The sequence below is a fragment of the Pieris brassicae genome, chromosome Z (assembly GCF_905147105.1).
Source record: "Pieris brassicae chromosome Z, ilPieBrab1.1, whole genome shotgun sequence".
Taxonomy (NCBI): domain Eukaryota; kingdom Metazoa; phylum Arthropoda; class Insecta; order Lepidoptera; family Pieridae; genus Pieris; species Pieris brassicae.
In genome coordinates, this window is record NC_059680.1 from 8,273,070 (window position 1) to 8,292,075 (window position 19,006).

Sequence of the window (19,006 nt, forward strand, 5' to 3'; positions counted from 1 at the left end):
GTACTATAATGTAATTTAAAAATATTTATCTTTACAAGCATTTACATAGATGGAGAGATCAGTAAAGTCTTTGTAAAATCGTGTTTATTCGTTCTAAATTTATCAATTTAAAAAAAAAATATTAGACGTCACGTGTTTATGTCGCAAAAACACTAGAAGACGGTGACGCCGACACATAACAATAGAAAAATATTATATGTACTTACTAAACATTGCTAAAACTGGACAAAAAAAATCGATTTTGGTATATTATACAAGAAATATTGGCTAGGCTAGCTACTGTAGAACCTGAGGCGTTCCTATCACGGCTCTCCCAATGAATTCATTCTTAGCACTCAATTTAACGCTTTATCAAACAGTGAAAGAGATAAACTGATACAAAAGTAAACGTAATGGTAAGTGATTTGACAATCTACACCAAAATTATAGGAAATTTATTTTTATATGGCTATTAATGAAAAACAAGATAATTCATAATTCTTTAATACTTCAAATTACATAAACAAAAACGATGAACGCTTAAAAAAGGCACTGTTTAAAAAATAACATGATTTCTTCTCAGTAACTACGTATAAGGCAAGTTTGTAATTTTTTTGCTCGTACCTTATACAAATTGAATTGATCCCACTCAGGATACTATTGTTAGGAAGTAACGGATATATTTTATGGGACATATATTTCTAGATATATACAACTAATAATTACATAATATAAGTTTTTTGCCTAGTAACCTGAATCAAGCAGATTCTGAACGCTTTAAATCAAGTAACTGGAATGAACTTACACAGCCTAGCAAATGGTACTCAACCAATCTGAATCTGATAAATCATCGGAACAACAAGTGGGTCACAGAAACAAATAAGCTAAATATAGCTAACAAATATATAAAATGCTTTATTTCCAGTTTCATTACCTTTAGACATTTCATATCAAATTCATTGTTTTTATTACTTAAGGGAATAGCTATCAGGAAAAGTATTTGCTATTGCTCAATCATACATCTCTGATTTATCGGATGTCGTGTCAGAATATCCTTTAAGGTTAAGTTTCATAGCGAAATTACAACAAAATTTAAGTAACAATTATCTTGAATTTAAGAAAATTTACAACATTCGTACTCTAAATTTTGCATTATTATGAAATAACTAGGCTTAGTTAGATGTGAATCGAAAGGGTTTCCCCGAAAAGATTGTATGTTTTATCTTTTGTTTTTACTTTAATTGTATAAGTCTCAATTATAAAATTATCATATGCTATATCTACACTTTATATTAATTTTTGGTGTTCAGTTTAAATCACATTTATGATAAATTTATCCTATATATAGAATGAGGGACTGATCCGATGCAAATTTATGATAATCAATCAATTAAGTACAAAACCCACAGTAATGTTTTATCGATCAGTAGTAGCAGGCCTGTTTCTTTAAAAATTCATTCACATATGTACAAGTTAAATAACTATTAAATAAATTGGTAAACTTTTTATTAACAATATAATAAACTTTATTTCATAAAATATTTACTAGCTAGCGCTTCTATTGTTTAGGTCTACATGTTTGTAAACGATAAAGGCTAACCATGGCAGAGTTAACGAAGACCAAACTATCTAAACACCGCAAGATTTTCTTGGCCAAGCCAACACAGCTCAATAGGAGCTATTAAGATGTTATATTTATATGATTAACAGAATATACATGCGTATACAGTAAATTTCATTTATTACGACCTAGGTTGTTGCTCTAACGACGTTAAATTTAAGTCCCTTGAATTTAAAGCATATTTTAGCAAAATTCACGTGGCTATTGAATTTGGATGTAACGTCGAGTTTGGGTGTAGCGATTGTTTTTAATGAATCATTTGTAACCAATTCTTAGCAATCCCATGCAGATATTGCGACCGGAGTCAGCCGCCAAAGTCACAAATTAGAAAGAATTCTTTGAATACAAATTCTTAAAAATTAAGATAACCCGCAAGCCGACTGCATCAAAATGTCGAAAATGCCCTTCTAATTTCATTTAGAAGCCAAATCGTATCTTTGAACGGTCGTCTGCTGCAAGAAAAGGCTAATCATTTGGTCACACTATTTGAAAAAATTGGTTTATAGTGTTCGGAAAGCTGGATATACCGATTTTGTCAACGACAAGATTATAGATATTGTAGTAGGCAAGGTTTGTGGAGAAGCCGCTAGTGTATCGCAAAGTGATTGTGATAACTGGCTTAAAACAGTTCTCCCAAAATTGACTCACGATTACACTGATAGCCAAATATGTAAACCTGTGACGGCTTTGTTTTTTAAGTTTACTAATAAACAATCCTTGAAATGTAAAGGGGAAGGTGCGTAGGTGGAAAATTATCCAAATATAGAATCACCGTGATGCAACCAAGGTAAAAAAAACAGCTGTTGATTTTTTTTTAATTCTTTGCCAGTTGATTACGAAGCAAACAAAAAGGCCTGGATGACTTCAGACACAACATCCACGCAAATGGGAATTAGATCAGTTAAAAAATAACTGAAATTAGATCATTTTATTTATTGGCAATTGCCCAGCTCAACCTAAAATTGAGAATTTAACCAACATTGGCAATTTTACCGCCAAACACTTCATCAGTAATTCAACCGATAAATCAAGGGATCCTTAAAACCCCACCCAAAATTATAGGAAAATTTTAGATAATAATGGAAGACATTGAAAAACAATTTCCCATTAATATTTTGAACCATTGGCGTAACTGACTACACCTGCAACAAATGTTGCGGGCTGGGAAACATGTTAATATTGCCAGTCAACTTATCCGATAGTGAAACTGCTGCTGCAAGGAAACATTCCTACAACTGAGGATGTGTTTAGTGTCGTCAATATTGTTTATTTGGTGAAAGGATATTATTGGAGAAGTAATGAAAATAGAACATGACGTATACGGTAGTATTGAATGGCACCTGCACCTGACGTCATCGCCCCACTACGTTTATAAAAACCCGAATCGCCGCTGTATCGACAAAAAAGGCTTGTAGGAGGCCTCGACATACATTAACGGATCCGGACAATCCAATTACCGTAAAATAAATAGCCAAACACAGATTAGTGTAAAAAACCGCCTTCACCGGGGAAGGCGAGGATCTTTACTTCGCACTTCCCTCACTCCAGTGAGCTTCCGTCCTGCCCTTCAGGCGATTGACCACCCCGTGACGGCCCAAGCCAACGTTCGAATCTGACAGGAGACGCCCTTGCGCTAGCCGCGGGATTAAACGCCATTCTGGTCGAGCTACGCTCGCCAAAACAGTCCGAGCTGAGGTGTAAAGGCCCTTAACCCAACAGCGAGATTCCATAAAAATAAAGTATCGTCACGCATTTATCTGGTTGCGTCGAGGTGCACGTAACGCAGTCTTACCGTCACCTCTCATTGCTATTATTTTTATTAATTAAATTGTATTTCGTGCTTTACTTCTGATGTTTAAGCCAATTCAGACAAACACACCCACCCTACAGCGTACACAAATGAATTGAAATACCAGTGAGTGTTTGCAAATGTTTAAAAAAATAAATTAATATAAACTATACACATGTATAGGTCTTTACCTCTACCATTGCCTGTAACAAAGGATACAACATACGAGAAATCCACTATATTGAGATATTTTGGTCCAACAAATTTGGTTACATTCACTTTGTTCAGTCCTACACATCGTTGCCCCATTAACATCGTCTAAATTTAAGATAGTTTCATTTATTTCTATATTCACAATAAGACAAGGCCTGCCCGACCCGACATGACCACCATGGTTGCCATGTTTATCATACTTCTGAGCCGCTGTTTTATGTGGCCAAACCACCTAAGCATTCGCTGTTGTATAGCCAGCCAACCCTCATTTCAGACTTCCTAGCTATACATATAGGAATGTAACACACCATTTATTATATTCCCAGTATTCACTTGGCATCCTATATTGCGGTCAAACTTTTCATCCGGAGTAATTAATGATTATTTCACTTTTTCAATATTGCTTATCAGTGTTAATTGGAAGATATTCCTTTTATCCTTAACATTAAATTTTTACATAAATAAATAAGTTATATATTATTGGGGTTGGCTTTCTACAATAAGCATGGTGGGAACATCACGCAAACATTCAATTTGATGTACAGCCCAGTCTTTTTTCTGACAAAATGTTGAACAGTACAGGGTTCTTCGACATAAGGAACACTCTGCTGATGCGGCGCGGTTACAGTTGGCACACTGTAAGTAATATACAATTATATTATATAAAGTCCATATTACCTAACAGAAAGCATGCATTTACTGATCGGCTATGCCGAGATTGGAATTGAGGGGCTGATGCAAGTTTTTTAAAAGCCTAAACAATGACACCTAGCTAGATTGCGTCACACCTCATATGTCTGAAGTTTTGGAATCTGGAAACACTGTCAACGACCTGACAAAACCTTAGGATATCAAAGACTTTAAATATCATTTTCCAAAAATAATAAATTATATGATAGAATTATGAGCAGGGACACACTCACTTTTTACTCTACCAATAAATAAATATCATAAAACTAATTAAATTTATGTTTCTTAGGCAATTGAACAGTAAGTATAAGTACATACATGTAACAAACACATAAAACAATTACGATATGTAATTAAGTGGGTTGCAGGCAATCTTTCCTCTGAGTGTATTATGCAATTAAATCAATTAAATTACACAATCAAAGTATGAGAAATAAAAAGCATTTTTTCAATTTAATCAAGACCTAATTAATAAGTTTTAAAATTACCTTTTTTGAGCTTGCTTCCACAGTGTTTGGAGAAAACTCATCTTCAACTTGTGCTTCTACAGTAGTTGCTAATAATTCAGAGGCCTTTACATGCTCAAGTCTTTCCAATTGACGCTTATTTATTGAATGAATATCTTCTACACATTGCTTTAGCTCCTGAGATAACTTCAGAAATATGTCTACTATATCATCCATTCTTTTCATTACACTGCTAGTAGTTGGTACTTCTAAAATTAGTATTAGTGTTAATTTTTTTGTCAATATCACAATAAAATGAAGAAAAATGCATTAAGCCATGCCAATATTTAAAAATAAATAAATACTACATTCATTCCTTGCATGCATTCATGTTTGAAAGCCTTTAATGTAGTAACATGAACTTTAAAACAATCAGTGACATATGCATTATATAAATTAATTAGTAGTTGGTCTTATTATATGTTTATTAAATTTACAAAAATTACAAATAGATATCAAATATATATTTAAATAAGATAATGTTTTTTTGATTGTGACACTAGGAACTAGTTTTTACGGATGAATATGCAACAAATTAAATATATATGCAGTAAGTAAATTACTTAATATGGTACCCACCTATTTCCTTAAGTGCTGGTACTGTTTTGCAGGAAAAACAAAAATAACACATTAATATAATATGAAATGACATGTCTAAAGGTACAGATTATTTATTTCATGTTTATGTGGGTCACTTGTATGCTATGCCTTTTGCTTTCAAAAAATCACAGCTGGCTAAAATACCATTTACAAGACAGTGTATGAGTTCAATCCAGAGTTACTTGATTTAAAGCATCCCAAAACTGTGTTTCAGGTTAGTCGGCAAAAAAGGCTTATCTACTTATGTATAATGATTAGTGGCATATATCAAGAAGTATTTGTCCCATTTTGTTCCATATAATAAAGCCATTACTTACTAGCAATAGTATCCTGAGTGGGATCGGAAGCTAACAAATCATATTCACTGGTACTCTCCAGCTCTTCTGCAATGGACTGCCATGTCTCTTTAGAGTTGCTGTTATTACTCATTTCTATATCAGGCTTTTCTGGTTCATGTTTACCTTTGGATCTTAATCGGTTTGTTTTTGTTTGAATATCATCTAAAACATATTCAATTTTGTATAAGGCACAACCTAGACTTGCCTTATGCACAGTTGCTAAGAAAAAATGCAATAGTTTGAACAGTACCTTGAGGACTACGTTTTTTTCTTTTGTATGGTATAAACAACCTCACAGGGCCTGTTGCTGTAAAGAACAGTTAATAATCAGTACTTTGACTACTAGGATATATATTATTAGGTTTACAAACTCTTCAAATGTTACCTGTCAGATCATCACAACATGCTCCACATGTGCAACTGGCAGCATGAGGAGTCAGGATACCTTCTTCAATTAGCACTTGTAAACTTTTACCACCAAATCTAATGGACCTTTTCCAGTCCTTACTGGATGCTCTACCACATAAAGCCTCAAATTCACTTGGCGTATACCATTCAGAACAATATTTTATACACTTTCCACGGCCACCAGACCCAAGCTTGCTTTTGTGTAATTCTGCCGAGGTATTTTTGCATCTTATCGGTATAACAGGCATATTTGCTGTTTCCGTCCATGACTGATTACTGCTGCTTGTACCTGATATTGATGAATTTGTATTAGAGTTTATATGTTTCGATTCTTGTGTGGTCGGCAAAGCTGATTCTTGTATAACGATATGTGTAGTTTTAATATCTTCTGTAAGAGAACCACTCGAAATAAAACCGTTATCAACACAAAGCATAGGCTTAAAATGTGGCAACTGATCCGGTGCTATCACATTAAAAGAGGTCCCTGACACTAGAGTCCCAACTTGTAAAGAGGCAGGCGATGTAATATAGCTGGTGTCATTTGTAAATCGAGATGTTTTGATTCCACGTCTTATTGTAAGATTTCTACTATCTGAACGATCGCTATCGTGCTCGGTTGAAGCCGACAAGGAATCGCCTTCGGTTACTTCGGTAGAGGTCGGCATGACGACGTTTTCCGAACTTCTTTCGGCTGCCATAACCAAATATCTTCTCACGCACCCGTGACGTATAATTTATTCAATTGCGAATGTTTGTACAACGTTATGGATGTAAAACAAAATCATTACAAATTTTTAAGACTTACTGTTGTTGTCGGCCATAACTCAATGTGTAGAAGTTTGAATCGAATAGAAACTATTGAGGTTATGGCGGGAGATTTAAACTTTAAGAAACTGTAGTCCAATAAATTATTTAGAAAATCAACACCAAAAACAACTTTAATAAGTAAGTTTTTATATATATGCAACTAATTTTCTTAATATTTTGCCTCTTTCGTATGGATATAAATTTTTCGTATGGGTCAATATTGTATTGTATTTATAAGTGTTATGGCTATTATTTTATTTTAAACGTAAGATTGTAAAGTTTTATATTTATGCAAAATCAACAATAAAGCAATGATACGTAGGAATATATTTATATATACGTAGGAAATTTAAATACACAATTATATTGATCTTGAATACAAACTATTTATCTTTTGTTACTTTAAATTTAATTTAGTTATTATTTAGTGACTATACAAATAAAAAAGTGTTTTCTTTTGAAATCCTGTCCTACTAAATATTTTTCTACGTTTATACGTCGAAAATATTTCTGCAGCCTTTTTTCTTTTAGTTAACAGGGTTTCTTTTAAATTTGATTCTTATGTTGACTCAATTTGTATTTGACTCAATGGATATCCATTATCGAATATTGATACAAAATCGTTTAATAGGTCAAAAATATAAAAACAAATCAATTTACTAACAAACTTACTAACATCAAGTATTTATGTATTGTAGCTTTGTTTTAGGGACTGATATTAAAGGTCGTAGATTGTAAATGTGGAGGAGTGGATTTTAGCTGCAAATTTTATTTGGTCTTATTATTCTCTAGTCCGTGGTCCTTCTATGTATACTCTTTGTTAAATGTATATTTGTATAGTTATGGTTACGGTGTATCTGACATTACTCTTATAGTATAAGCTTTATGATAAAAACATGGTATCTGAAAGCAAGCAAGTAAAATTATAATTTTCAATAGTTTATGCCGAAATAAAGACAAAAAGTTTCTTTATTTCGGCAAAACTTTGGCTTAATAACAATATCAAATATAATTATTTCCGATTCCGTGTGGAATTGTGTTAACATAAACATTTGTGACCTGTGGGCAGTGATTAGAATTGTTTTATGTTAAGTTATCCACAATTAAGTTATTATATATAATAATTTAGCTAAATTCTTGTTTGTTACAGGTGAGATTTATAATTGGTCTTGGATAATGCGAAGAGTGTCTCGAAAATTCTAACGACATAATGGAAGATTTACGCACTAAACATAAAACAATACAAAATGCTGCTCATCACATCGCTTTGGAGTGTATTCACCCGCAGGTAAAAGTGATAGATATGTTTTACATAAGCTTACTAGTAAGTTTTCCCTGACATTGGTTAATTCTTGCGATAGTTTTTTTGACCCTCAGACAAATAAGACGTTGCGTTATTTACATATATGATGTACCTCAACTCCACGATATATAACTGTGGTGATTACCTGTAATACAAGATAGTGCAGATATCCAAATTTAAAAAAAAAATGTTTTGAAGCTGTACTATTATGTTACATACATGTTACCTATCAAATAAAACCAAATAGATTTATTAAAATTATGGTATATTACAATTACGACACATAAATAAAATTTTGAATTACTATAGTGGGACTTCACTTAACATTACTGTTATGACCTACCTGCTCTTCTCTGAAGGTTTACCCTGGATAATTTATGACCCTTTTACATCTTTAATGTGCATTGGGTATTTACCCAATATAATTATGTGGCATTTTTTTTAAGCCTATCTTTTATCATTTGTGTGCTGCGCAATAGGTTAAAGTTATATAATAAATGATGTATGATATTTTATTTTCTTATTAAAGCGAATATATTGTTCTGAGAATTATTAAATTTTCAACAAAATCTGGAGTGACAAATAATTTAAATGAATGTTTTGGATGGATTAAATTACTCCGCAGCAAAAACAAAGTAATATACCACATAAGGCTATAATGTTACTCAGTCTTTAAAAATGCAAGTGAAAGCATAAAAAGTTGAAGCTAGTTGATGGTATTTATTCTTGTAATGTGACCCAGATAGCACTTGTTCACAGTGTGGTTTGTTCATCTATGTCTGTATCTTTGGATATCACAGCCAGCACATGGATCTCCTTACCATGTACATCCTTATCCTTCTCCTATCCGTCTCCAACATGCATTTCAAGCTCAAACAAGTCCAAAGATGTTTCATCCAAAGGGTCTGAAGCCTCTCTTTGTAAGTACTATTTCTATAAATCAACTTAATATATATGATCATACATAATTATTAAGTATTTATTTCATAGGATACAAAATCAAATGGAACACCAAACGATAGTCCAATTCTTGGTCGGGCATTATGTCTTACTCCACGCGCAAGTCCTCTCCCAGGACGAATTTCACACTTAAATGAAAAATTTCAAGAATCTCTAGTACTGAATTCTGATACAGAGGCTCTAGTTGCCAAGATAAGTGCCATGTTCCCTACTGTCAGTGAAACACACATCAAGATATTGCTGAAGAAGTGAGTGATACATCTTTAAATGTTTTACAGGCCAAACATAAATGTAACTTTATTTCTAATTCTATCTGATTTTAGGTACTACAACCGTGAAGCTGTAGTAATAAGTGCTCTACAAGTAGAAAAACACCCAATCACTACTCCTGGACCATTAACTGCATCTCCATCTGTTTCAAGATTACACAAAGGTGCTATGGGAATTCACTCAGCTTTACAGTTAGCAAAAGGAGTTTCTGGCTCTTTGCATGGATCATGTCATTCCCCATTTACATTGACACCACAAGGTTAAACATCACATTATTTCTTAAATCATTTACTTACATCTAGTTATCCGACAGGGGGCAATTTTAAGAAAGTTAGAAATATTTTATTAAATAAGAAACATTGTTCTTATGCATTTCATTTTATTAAATACATATTTAACCACTTTCTTATTTTATATTAGGTTTTTACATATGAAATTGGCGTTTTTTAAAAGAGAATATATGTAATTAATCAAAGTATTTACCCTTGTTATCTATGCACTTTTGCCATCTTATATGTAGTTTTAGTAGTTTAGTAGTTGTAGTTAGCATTGAACCTTTTACTAAAAAAAAAACCCCGGATTTTCGGTATCCCCATCAGAGTTGATTTTTTTACCTTGCATGAAGTTATCCAAAAATGGTCTGGGGAGTATGGAGGATGCCTTAGAAATTCCAATTGGTGCTCCTCTAATTGGCAGCAGTCTCTTGTGCAGTGTGTGGTCTAGCGATGTCGTGAAGCAGCAGTGGCATAGAGCGATTGACCAGCTTTGGTTGCCATCTGCCAAAATCGTCTGGCTAGATTTAAGAAAATTATCGTGAACGACCCCAGTACTAGTCGACCTAACGCTCACAAGTAAATTTTCGCTTGGGGCGCGATTTGGCTGGTTCGGCAGGCTTCAACCATTGCGATGTGCACATCTGATTATCGTACAGTATCCACTTTTCATCACAGGCAATGATTCGATGTTAAACCCTTTCATTATTGTGCTGGTTAAGTAATATAACGCAGCAGTCAACGTCCGCTTGTCGAGTTGTTTCAATCAATTCGTGAGGTACCCACATTTCAAGCATTTTCATAAATAGCTTTAAGTGGATTAATACAGTTTTATGACTAACACCGCACCCTGCAGCTAACTTAGATGTAGTTTGCGATGGATCTGCTTCCACAATAGCCTTAAATTCTTTGTTATCAACTTTGATCTCTGACCACCCACGAGGCTTGTTCTGCAGGTCGAAATTTCCAGAACGACAACGTTGGAACCGTGAAACTTGTACTCGTATATAAGGCGGTATTCATAGTTTCTATTTTATAAATAGAGTGACGGAAAGAAAACAAAACGAGACGAATGATATGAATAATGTTGTAACGTCAATTTCATATGTGAGGACCTAATATGAACTAACAATATAACATTTTCAATTATGTACTACAGGTTCACCATTATTATTACGTCCGACATCAGGTGCATCTAGTTATTATGGAACAACAAAGTCACATGAAGGTGGTCAAACTACAAAACATCAATCTCCTAAAATGAAATTAAAGTAAGCGCTTATTTTCCATTTTATTGTGAGCATTTATGTGCTAAAGCTTGTTCTTATATAAAAAACAAAAGGCCAGTTATTACTGTGTATATTTTTATAATTGTTCAATATCACTCCTTTTATTTTGACCTAATATACTTGGATACAAAAATTATATTTTATTTTATTTTACAAACAACAAATTAAGCAGTTCTGTCACTTCAATTTCCACGCTTAATAATAACAACAATAAAACATAAATGGTAATATTTCAAGTATAATTGACCTTTATTTCAGATATCTAAAAAGTGTTTTCCCAAAAGCAGAAGAAACATTGATTTTAGATGTTCTTGCAAATAAGGACAACAATGTACAAATGGCCAGTGAAGAGCTTATTACTATGGGATTTAGCAAGAAACAGACCGTAATAATACCTGTCAAACAAGAATCTCCTCCGCCAGTTAAAAAAGCCATCACATTGATGAAAACTACAGAAGAAAGAAATCAAAGTAGGTTTTCTTGTCATAATTATCCATATAAAAGCGATTTCATGAAATTTTATGTTTGCCTGGACCTTAAGCGAAAATATTTTATAAAATTTGTAAGGGCGTTTTTATTATTGCTTTGTGTGTTTGTAATTTATTACTGAACTATTGCCTTAGTAAAGTTTTTATGTACAAAAATAGAAGGGTTCTGCTGAAACTGTGCTAAATAGTGTTTATGGTATTTGCAAGTTCGTACAGGTTTATAAACGTACTATAAGCCTTAATTAGATAAATAATGTTTATACACATTTCCCTGCTGTGTAACACTTGATTTATAACTCATAACTTTCAATATGAATTTACATTGTAAGTTTTTAGGATTAGCTTAAAGTAAGCAAATATCCGATTTTATACACTTAATATCGTAGGTACATATTTTTTATTATTTTTCCGTAGTTAAGGAGAACTTCCAGAAAAAATACAGTAGTATAGCTGAGAGAGTGGTTTCTATAGCTCTTGAAAGCGTCGATTATAATGAAGAGAGAGCTGAACAAATATTAAATGTGGTAATCCAAGAAGATGCCCAGGCACCGAAATCGGTAACAGTTACACAGGTGAAGGAAACAAAACGCGCAGGAACTCCGGAAACAAAATTGTAAGTTTTTTACCCTAATAAATCTATATTTAAATAATTATGTGCCTGCTTATAAAACTGCAATTTTAATTCATAACATTTTATATTAAAGCTTCTTAGCTTCACATCCGCACATATCGCCTAAAATAAAACGAATAAAAAAAATTAAATATCAAAATCTGACAAATCATAGGGTGATAAAGAAAAGAGATTTAGCGGTGTGACTCCCATATGACAAAATGATGTTGGATTTTGACCCATAAAAAAATATTGAATTAAAAATAAATACATTTACATACAGAGATTAGTCAGATTTTTTATAATTATTTGCGAAAATGTATAAATCATATCATTCACTTAATATAGCAACACTTGTGATATAATTAAAATATATTATGATCATAAATGTTGTTTCATCATCGCCCATACTCATACATTCGGTGCGGTTAGTTGCGTCGAAGAAGAGGAAACAACTCCAGCGCCGGCCCCTGTTACACGCCGCATCAAGACATGGACGGAACATTTGAAGTATGTTTGCATGAATTAAGTTACCATGATGTAATAACTAACGAATCAGCTATATATTACATTTGAACTTATTAATCTTGTTTTATAAACGAGGATTTTTTTGCGTCATATTTCGTCCCACAAATGCTAAAACTAATAACTTCTTCACGGAATTTATATTAATATTTTATCTGTTACTCAATACCGTTGTATGGAAATAGTTAAACTGTCCATTCACGCTCTAAAAGTATTATTTATCTAACGCGTTATATACAGGATATTAAGTTCTTATGATCATTAAATTTTAAATTAGAATAATGTTTGGCCTCCTCTTATTACGGCATGGTGACTTATTTTCTATGTCTTGTGTGTCAGCATGTAAGTGTTTTTTCATAAATACATTTTTAGCATTAATAAATATGAATGTGTTGTCTGATAAATAATATTATCAAACATTACTTAACCGTTTAACTCGATATTATAAATCTTTGTGTCTAATGTTATTAATGAAATTCGTGAGTCGTAACCATGTATTTAGTCCAGAATTGTAAAATATGTAGTACTGTGTTGTAGTATGTTTTGTATGTCCATTACAGTTTCAAAGTATGAATGGAGTAGATTGTCAATGTTGCCCCAATATAAATTCCCCAGGTGTAAATAGACCACTTTGAAATCGAAAACCACTACAGGCTTATATCAATTATTATAGGATTTAATAGACATTTGAATAATAATTTATTACTGGGGAAGAGGATTTTTTTCGTATTGTAAAATACATTCGTTTTAATTGGTTTTCGTTTTTGATAACGGTCTAAATGATGATTTTACTCTAAAGTTATAATTTTATCGTTAGATGCCATTGTCATAACCATTTTATGATTTTAGCCTCAGTGAAAATAATTCGTTTAGCAAATATCCAGCTCTCTAGAGTTTTCGAAATAGAACACAACGATAGGTTTGCATGACTATAATGTGTTTGACGTTTTTAATTTAGATATGAATTAAAAATTACCCGTTTTTTTTGTAGGCCGATACTTAAATCTTCAACGAATACCGAACCGAAATATAAGTCGCAATACTCTGGATATAATACTGGTCCTAATCCAACCCTAAGGCAAGGGCCAAAGGACAATTTGTTATTGTAAGTATTGTTGTAGGTAAGATTTGCCAAACCAGGGCAGCATCATCCTCCATAAAGTAATTTTTGGCTTCTAATCTAGCGTAAACTATAATAACAAAGCGTTGTTTTTCATAGCTGTGTCAATCTTTTGAACTTCGGTTCAATACTAAAATAAGAAACATCTTTGTGCCTTTAAATCATTATAATAATTCACGTTAATAATCCACATTGTGATTTACAAAAAATAAAGTTCATGTTTTTATCTACGATATAGAGATTTATAAGACTATAGATATTGTTAGAGAACGTTATACATATTTGATAAGTGCGTTTTAACTACCTACATTAGGGAGGACTATATGACATGGAATGGCCCAAATCCTCAACTTCGTATCGGCCAAACTGTTAAAGCCGATGGCCCAGAATCGCGTAAAAATATATTCATGGCTGTCTGTGGGCCCTCAGGCAGTGCCAAAGGACCGGCAGGTATTGCAAAAGGCTCTGTGTACAAACTTAATAAGAAGACCGCAAAAATGTAAGTAATGTCCGTTGATCCGTAACCGTCATAAAATACCATAGAAGGGTTCTAAAAGCCGACCAATTCTTCCTTTTCTAACCTTATATAATTATCCCTTTTTTCTTAATGTCTAGTGGAGTATGGTATGGAGTATTGATATTTTATTTCAATTTTCGTTCATATGCTAAGGTGCTAAGCATAAGTATCAGATTCTGTGACTTTCTGAATAAAGTTAGTTTTCACATATGTTCTTGTTATACACGTGCCGATAAACCAGCCAACTTTAATGTTTAAAGAATTTATATATTCATAAGAATTATATCACTGTATTTCACTCATAACTGAAGTACTCTTTTGTCTTTTTCTGTCAAATTATGATAACGCTGTGATGAAAAGAGACAGGAAAATTAAAACGGTACAATTTAACTGTTTTATTTTTAATTATTAACATAAAAAGTTTTTTGTCTGTATACATATTCAACGATTTTGATATAAATTTCTCTCTTTCAGTGTGGTGTAAATGTTACCAAGGCATTCACCGTAGTAGTAGATACAAAAGTACGACGTAGGTATTATAAAAGCTCAGATGTTTCGATTTAAGAATATTTTTTTATTTCTATGTTTTATAAGGAGAAATTATTTCTAAATATTTTATTATCTAGTTATTTCTTAGTCTGTGATTTCCAATAGTTTTATATAACATAAGTACATTGGTAAATTTATTTTTACGCAATTATTCCGAACTTCTTCCAGTCTTCTATACGCCGTGTTCGATAGTAGATTTAATCAAATATATTGTTATTATATAATTTATTTAATATAATGCGTCTGGTGCTTCTTACCAGAAAATTACAGCTTACATCTCAGGTACTAAATTAATGATTTGGACTAATGTCGATTTAAATATTATTTAACGTCGACGGTTAATATTAATCAAGTCTGGCATTATCGGTATCCTTCCGACACAAAAGGGTCTGATCAAAGCACTATCTGATTAAATCTACCATCGAGCTACTTTTATTGTTATCAACGAGAAATAGCATTTAAGGGCCTATATGATCGCCAAACTCCTAAAAAGCACATTGTTTCATTCCATTTTTTGTCATCGTTTCTTGAAGTAGGGCGAATAGAAAAAATATATGGTGGAGTTGAGTAGTTTATATATCCATTTTGAAAGATCGATACACGAATTATATGACTTCGCTCGATAGAAAAAAATCCAAACATAGCCAATTTTTGACACTTTGAAATAATTTTATGTCAAAAATGTATATAGAATATGATTTCGAAATTACACTATATATTTTATCGCAAGTCAAGTAATCCATTTCAGAAAAAAAATTGATAAAATTATATTAATTTAATGTTTTACATAACCAATTGTTATTACGTGCCGGCGCGCCTCAGTGCCCCAGCTCTCCATTGCGTACCGCAGCCCGCCCCGAGATACTGACACAGCAATTCGTGCTGGGATAGGGCCTTAATATAATTTTTATTTCGATACTACTATATATTATTTCCATTTAATTGACTTCCATTTACAAAGACTTCGTGTATTGTGAACTTTTATTATTGTATTATAGTTATGTCAGTAATGATCAAATTTGTATGTTAATAATTATATTCAAAAGCGCAGGTTTCTTTTCCAACGTGTTTAAACGTTTAATACTGTTTTGGAAATAGTTCAGGGTATTTCAAAATGAGATGACAGCTTAGCTTACGTCTGCATTTGTTCCATATTGAATCTTCCTTTTCTGTATTATCTCTTAAAACTGTGCCAAATTAAAAGCCATTTGAATAGGTTTGTATAAATTTTTATGAATTATGATTGTATTAGTCTAAATTAAATATTTGAGTATTGTGTACGTTTTTAAGTAATAGGTAATTAGGAGTGATGCAGTATAACAGTATAAAGGAAACAATTTTAAAGCTCAAAATGTTTCACGATAGCCAAAATATCGATTATAGTGGTTTTAATTTAGTGATAAAGTAAAATATTTTGATCTCAAAATAATTCTAGTCTAGTGATCTAGTCCATTAGATAAGTTTGCTGTAAGCTTTTGTCCAAATAAAAATTAATTTTAATAAATGGTTTTATTTGTTTGAAAAATTAATTTTATATATTAATTTATAGCTGTAGAGTTTACTTAAACACATGTGTAATACTTTAAATATTGGTGAATCAAGCACGGCAACACAATCGATCAATCAGTTGCTACGCAATACAGTAAAAAAACATACTATAGAAAAGAAATTTATTAGCTCACACAAGATGCGATAAAACATTCTATTAATAAATGTAAATGTAAGGATTGGCCTCAACTAAAGCAATGCTCTTCTCTAATTGACGTAATTCTTGTTCCATCTTTGATTTTTTAAGAATCTTCGGTGTGGTATCCGTCAACATCGGAAGTTGTAGAAAGGCTTTTTGCATTTTTTTCCAATTATTTTTTAAGTCCTAGAACAAGAACATTGTTAGAAAAAAATACGCATACACAGATAACTGATTGGACTACATATTCAATATTTGAGTATTGATCAAGAAAGAGCTGATGCCTTGACTCACAAGCTTTTTGAATGTCCACGTATAAAACTCTGCCTCTGTGACATGTGCGAATTACCTTAGTCGAGGGTTCGATTAAAAATTGTTCTCTTTGGTTAAGGTTAAAGAAGGTCGATTCTCGTTACTAGGCCATAAAATTAATTTAAAAAAAAGAAGGTCGATAACTTGCTTACTTATAAATAAAAAACATTATGAAATAGTCACAGAACTATGTCTACCTCCATTAAGTGGTTACTTAGGAAACCCACACACTTACGTCAAGAAGGTTTTGTCGTTCTTCTTCATTTATCAGTTTACAAACACTTTCTTTGTGTTCCTCAGCATATAAAATTTTTTCATATTCTCTCTGGCGTTTCCTGTTCATTTTAACCAAATATTCGGGCATCTTGCCAAAATCAGGCCGCAAACAGTATTCCGGTACTTCACCGGAACCCTTAATTTTTTTAATATGGCCGTCTCTTGTATCCACTAGTCTAAATAAGACAAATTTATTATTTCCTGAATTTATACAAGCTATGTTAAACAATTTCAGTTAAAGGTATCTTCTTATTACTTGTTGAAAAACGTTATTTTTACGTTACTTCACTAACGTAAAGTTTTTAATAAGGGCACCTACCTTGGCTCCACCGGCTTGGGTTTTGTTTTTATTGCTTTTTTTATGTTCAATACTTTGAAGTTTATTTTAGGCTTCTGCGGCTTTTTTCCGGGTGGCGGCCGTTTAGGAACTGGAGGGAGATTTCCAGATACAAAACATTTGTGGTCCGACTTTTTTATAGGTTGACCAATTCCTTCCCCTTTTTTCATAAATTGATCTGGTGGGTGAAGTGGAGTTTCTGCATAACCGAAAAGGCGTCGCATTTGTGGAAGTTTTGTTTCTTTCAATTGCTTCTCCAGCTTTGACTCATACCTAGTACAAATATAAACTATTGATTATTATCAAAATAATAAATGACCTACCATGATCTTTACAAAATTTAAAAATATGGTATACTCATATAAATCTTTGTTATATAAGTTTGTTTATCAAATAAATTGTTTTAAGTCGTTTTTCGATTCATTTAAGCCGAAAAAAGTAAATATATAACCAAGCCGCGCTTTTTTAATAATATCAAGTTTATACATATTATATTTCAATAGACCCGGAAACCTAATTATTTTTGATCTAAATAGTCATCTTTTAGTACGTATTCCAAGAGTCCCTGACCCAAGGTGGGACTAGATACTTGCTCCATTTAGTGGGGCCGCCCAAGACTCCTGGTACGATAGTATTTTAGTAGGTAGGGTTCGAGGTCCTAAGAACATGTATCGTCTTATTTATGTTAATTTTTTCTCTTCACCCTATATCGTAGTTCCATTGACTTTTACTGAAAACTGGCTGACTTTCTCAATGCTTTACATAAAAAACAATGGGCGTTCGCTAAACTTCTAAGATAAAACATCTAGCTAGTTATTGGAATTAGTATCTTTCAACTGACTTATCTGTCTTTATTTAATACTTTCAACAGTTTTTACTTGAATAATAAACACCTACCGTGGCGTTTTAGGTGGATCAGGAGGGGGTTTGTCCAAAATAGTATAAATTACTTCATCGTGTTTTGTAATCTCTACTATTGACATTTTTTATAACTCAATATGCAAATATTAATTGAACTATGTAAATTAAAATTATCTAAGTCTTCCTTCAAATAACAAACAAAATATTTGTTTACACGGCAACGCAAAGAGTATATATAATGACTTTATTGTACAACAATGGTTACGGATTAAGCACGATACAAATTACTTTACAGGGCCAAATATATGTAAAGATGTATATTATTTTACTTATTTTTTAGTAGGGATGGTCTCTACACCACTACCTTTTTTTTAATAATCACCCTTATACAGAAATCTTGCACATTCAATAATTAATTATCATAACATCTTGTTCTGTCTATATCAAAATAAATAAAAAGTCTAAATTTAAAAATTCTATTTGTGTGATAATATTAGTGTGTTCAATAATTAACTATTTTAATTCGCAATGATACAATAAAGCGTTGTGACCTATTTCTTAGATCGTTATAAATGTGTGTTAATCTGTATGATACAGTCTATATATTTTACCCATTTGTATAGTCTGCAGTTGAAATATTCTATCTGTGTAACTCTAAATTTATGTTGACATTGCAATA

At 32.2% G+C, this 19,006-nt stretch overlaps 3 protein-coding genes across 13 annotated transcripts; 1 reads left to right on the forward strand and 2 right to left on the reverse strand.

Moving 5' to 3' along the window:
* Window positions 1-467: 467 nt before the first annotated feature.
* On the reverse strand, window positions 468-7,005 carry LOC123718617 (deformed epidermal autoregulatory factor 1). The gene is made up of 6 exons (XM_045675276.1): window positions 6,122-7,005; window positions 5,987-6,043; window positions 5,716-5,898; window positions 5,378-5,398; window positions 4,781-5,007; window positions 468-4,238 (listed from the first exon to the last, which is right to left on the reverse strand). The coding sequence occupies exons 1-6, from the start codon at window positions 6,840-6,842 to the stop codon at window positions 4,080-4,082; spliced, it is 1,368 nt and encodes a 455-aa protein (XP_045531232.1). The 5' UTR covers window positions 6,843-7,005; the 3' UTR covers window positions 468-4,079.
* Window positions 7,006-7,808: 803 nt separating this feature from the next.
* LOC123718734 lies at window positions 7,809-15,486 on the forward strand. 11 transcript variants are annotated; one of them, XM_045675486.1, is made up of 12 exons: window positions 7,809-7,868; window positions 8,102-8,239; window positions 9,001-9,174; window positions 9,245-9,462; window positions 9,538-9,743; window positions 10,916-11,027; window positions 11,304-11,515; window positions 11,948-12,146; window positions 12,576-12,653; window positions 13,660-13,773; window positions 14,102-14,287; window positions 14,780-15,486. In XM_045675486.1, the coding sequence occupies exons 2-12, from the start codon at window positions 8,162-8,164 to the stop codon at window positions 14,787-14,789; spliced, it is 1,587 nt and encodes a 528-aa protein (XP_045531442.1). In that variant the 5' UTR covers window positions 7,809-7,868; window positions 8,102-8,161; the 3' UTR covers window positions 14,790-15,486. The 11 variants fall into 11 exon arrangements, with proteins under 11 accessions (XP_045531442.1, XP_045531443.1, XP_045531441.1 ...); XM_045675487.1 differs by having other exon boundaries at window positions 7,829-7,850; XM_045675485.1 differs by having other exon boundaries at window positions 7,834-8,038.
* Window positions 15,487-16,509: 1,023 nt separating this feature from the next.
* Window positions 16,510-18,554, reverse strand: LOC123718662 (enkurin). Its single transcript, XM_045675354.1, has 4 exons — window positions 18,364-18,554; window positions 17,449-17,739; window positions 17,089-17,305; window positions 16,510-16,727 (listed from the first exon to the last, which is right to left on the reverse strand). The coding sequence occupies exons 1-4, from the start codon at window positions 18,447-18,449 to the stop codon at window positions 16,560-16,562; spliced, it is 762 nt and encodes a 253-aa protein (XP_045531310.1). The 5' UTR covers window positions 18,450-18,554; the 3' UTR covers window positions 16,510-16,559.
* Window positions 18,555-19,006: the final 452 nt, after the last annotated feature.

Coding starts and splice junctions, on each gene's coding strand:
- LOC123718662 (XM_045675354.1), bottom strand. CDS start 18,449: ATGTCAATAGTAGAGATTACAAAACACGATGAAGTAATTTATACTATT. Junction 17,740..18,363: donor GATCCACCTAAAACGCCACG/GTAGGTGTTTAT, acceptor TATTTGTACTAG/GTATGAGTCAAAGCTGGAGA. Junction 17,306..17,448: donor CCCAAGCCGGTGGAGCCAAG/GTAGGTGCCCTT, acceptor TGTCTTATTTAG/ACTAGTGGATACAAGAGACG.
- LOC123718734 (XM_045675486.1), top strand. CDS start 8,162: ATGGAAGATTTACGCACTAAACATAAAACAATACAAAATGCTGCTCAT. Junction 8,240..9,000: donor TGGAGTGTATTCACCCGCAG/GTAAAAGTGATA, acceptor TGACCCAGATAG/CACTTGTTCACAGTGTGGTT. Junction 11,028..11,303: donor TCTCCTAAAATGAAATTAAA/GTAAGCGCTTAT, acceptor CCTTTATTTCAG/ATATCTAAAAAGTGTTTTCC.
- LOC123718617 (XM_045675276.1), bottom strand. CDS start 6,842: ATGGCAGCCGAAAGAAGTTCGGAAAACGTCGTCATGCCGACCTCTACC. Junction 5,899..5,986: donor AAAAAAACGTAGTCCTCAAG/GTACTGTTCAAA, acceptor AATATGTTTTAG/ATGATATTCAAACAAAAACA. Junction 5,399..5,715: donor CACTCAGGATACTATTGCTA/GTAAGTAATGGC, acceptor CCTGCAAAACAG/TACCAGCACTTAAGGAAATA.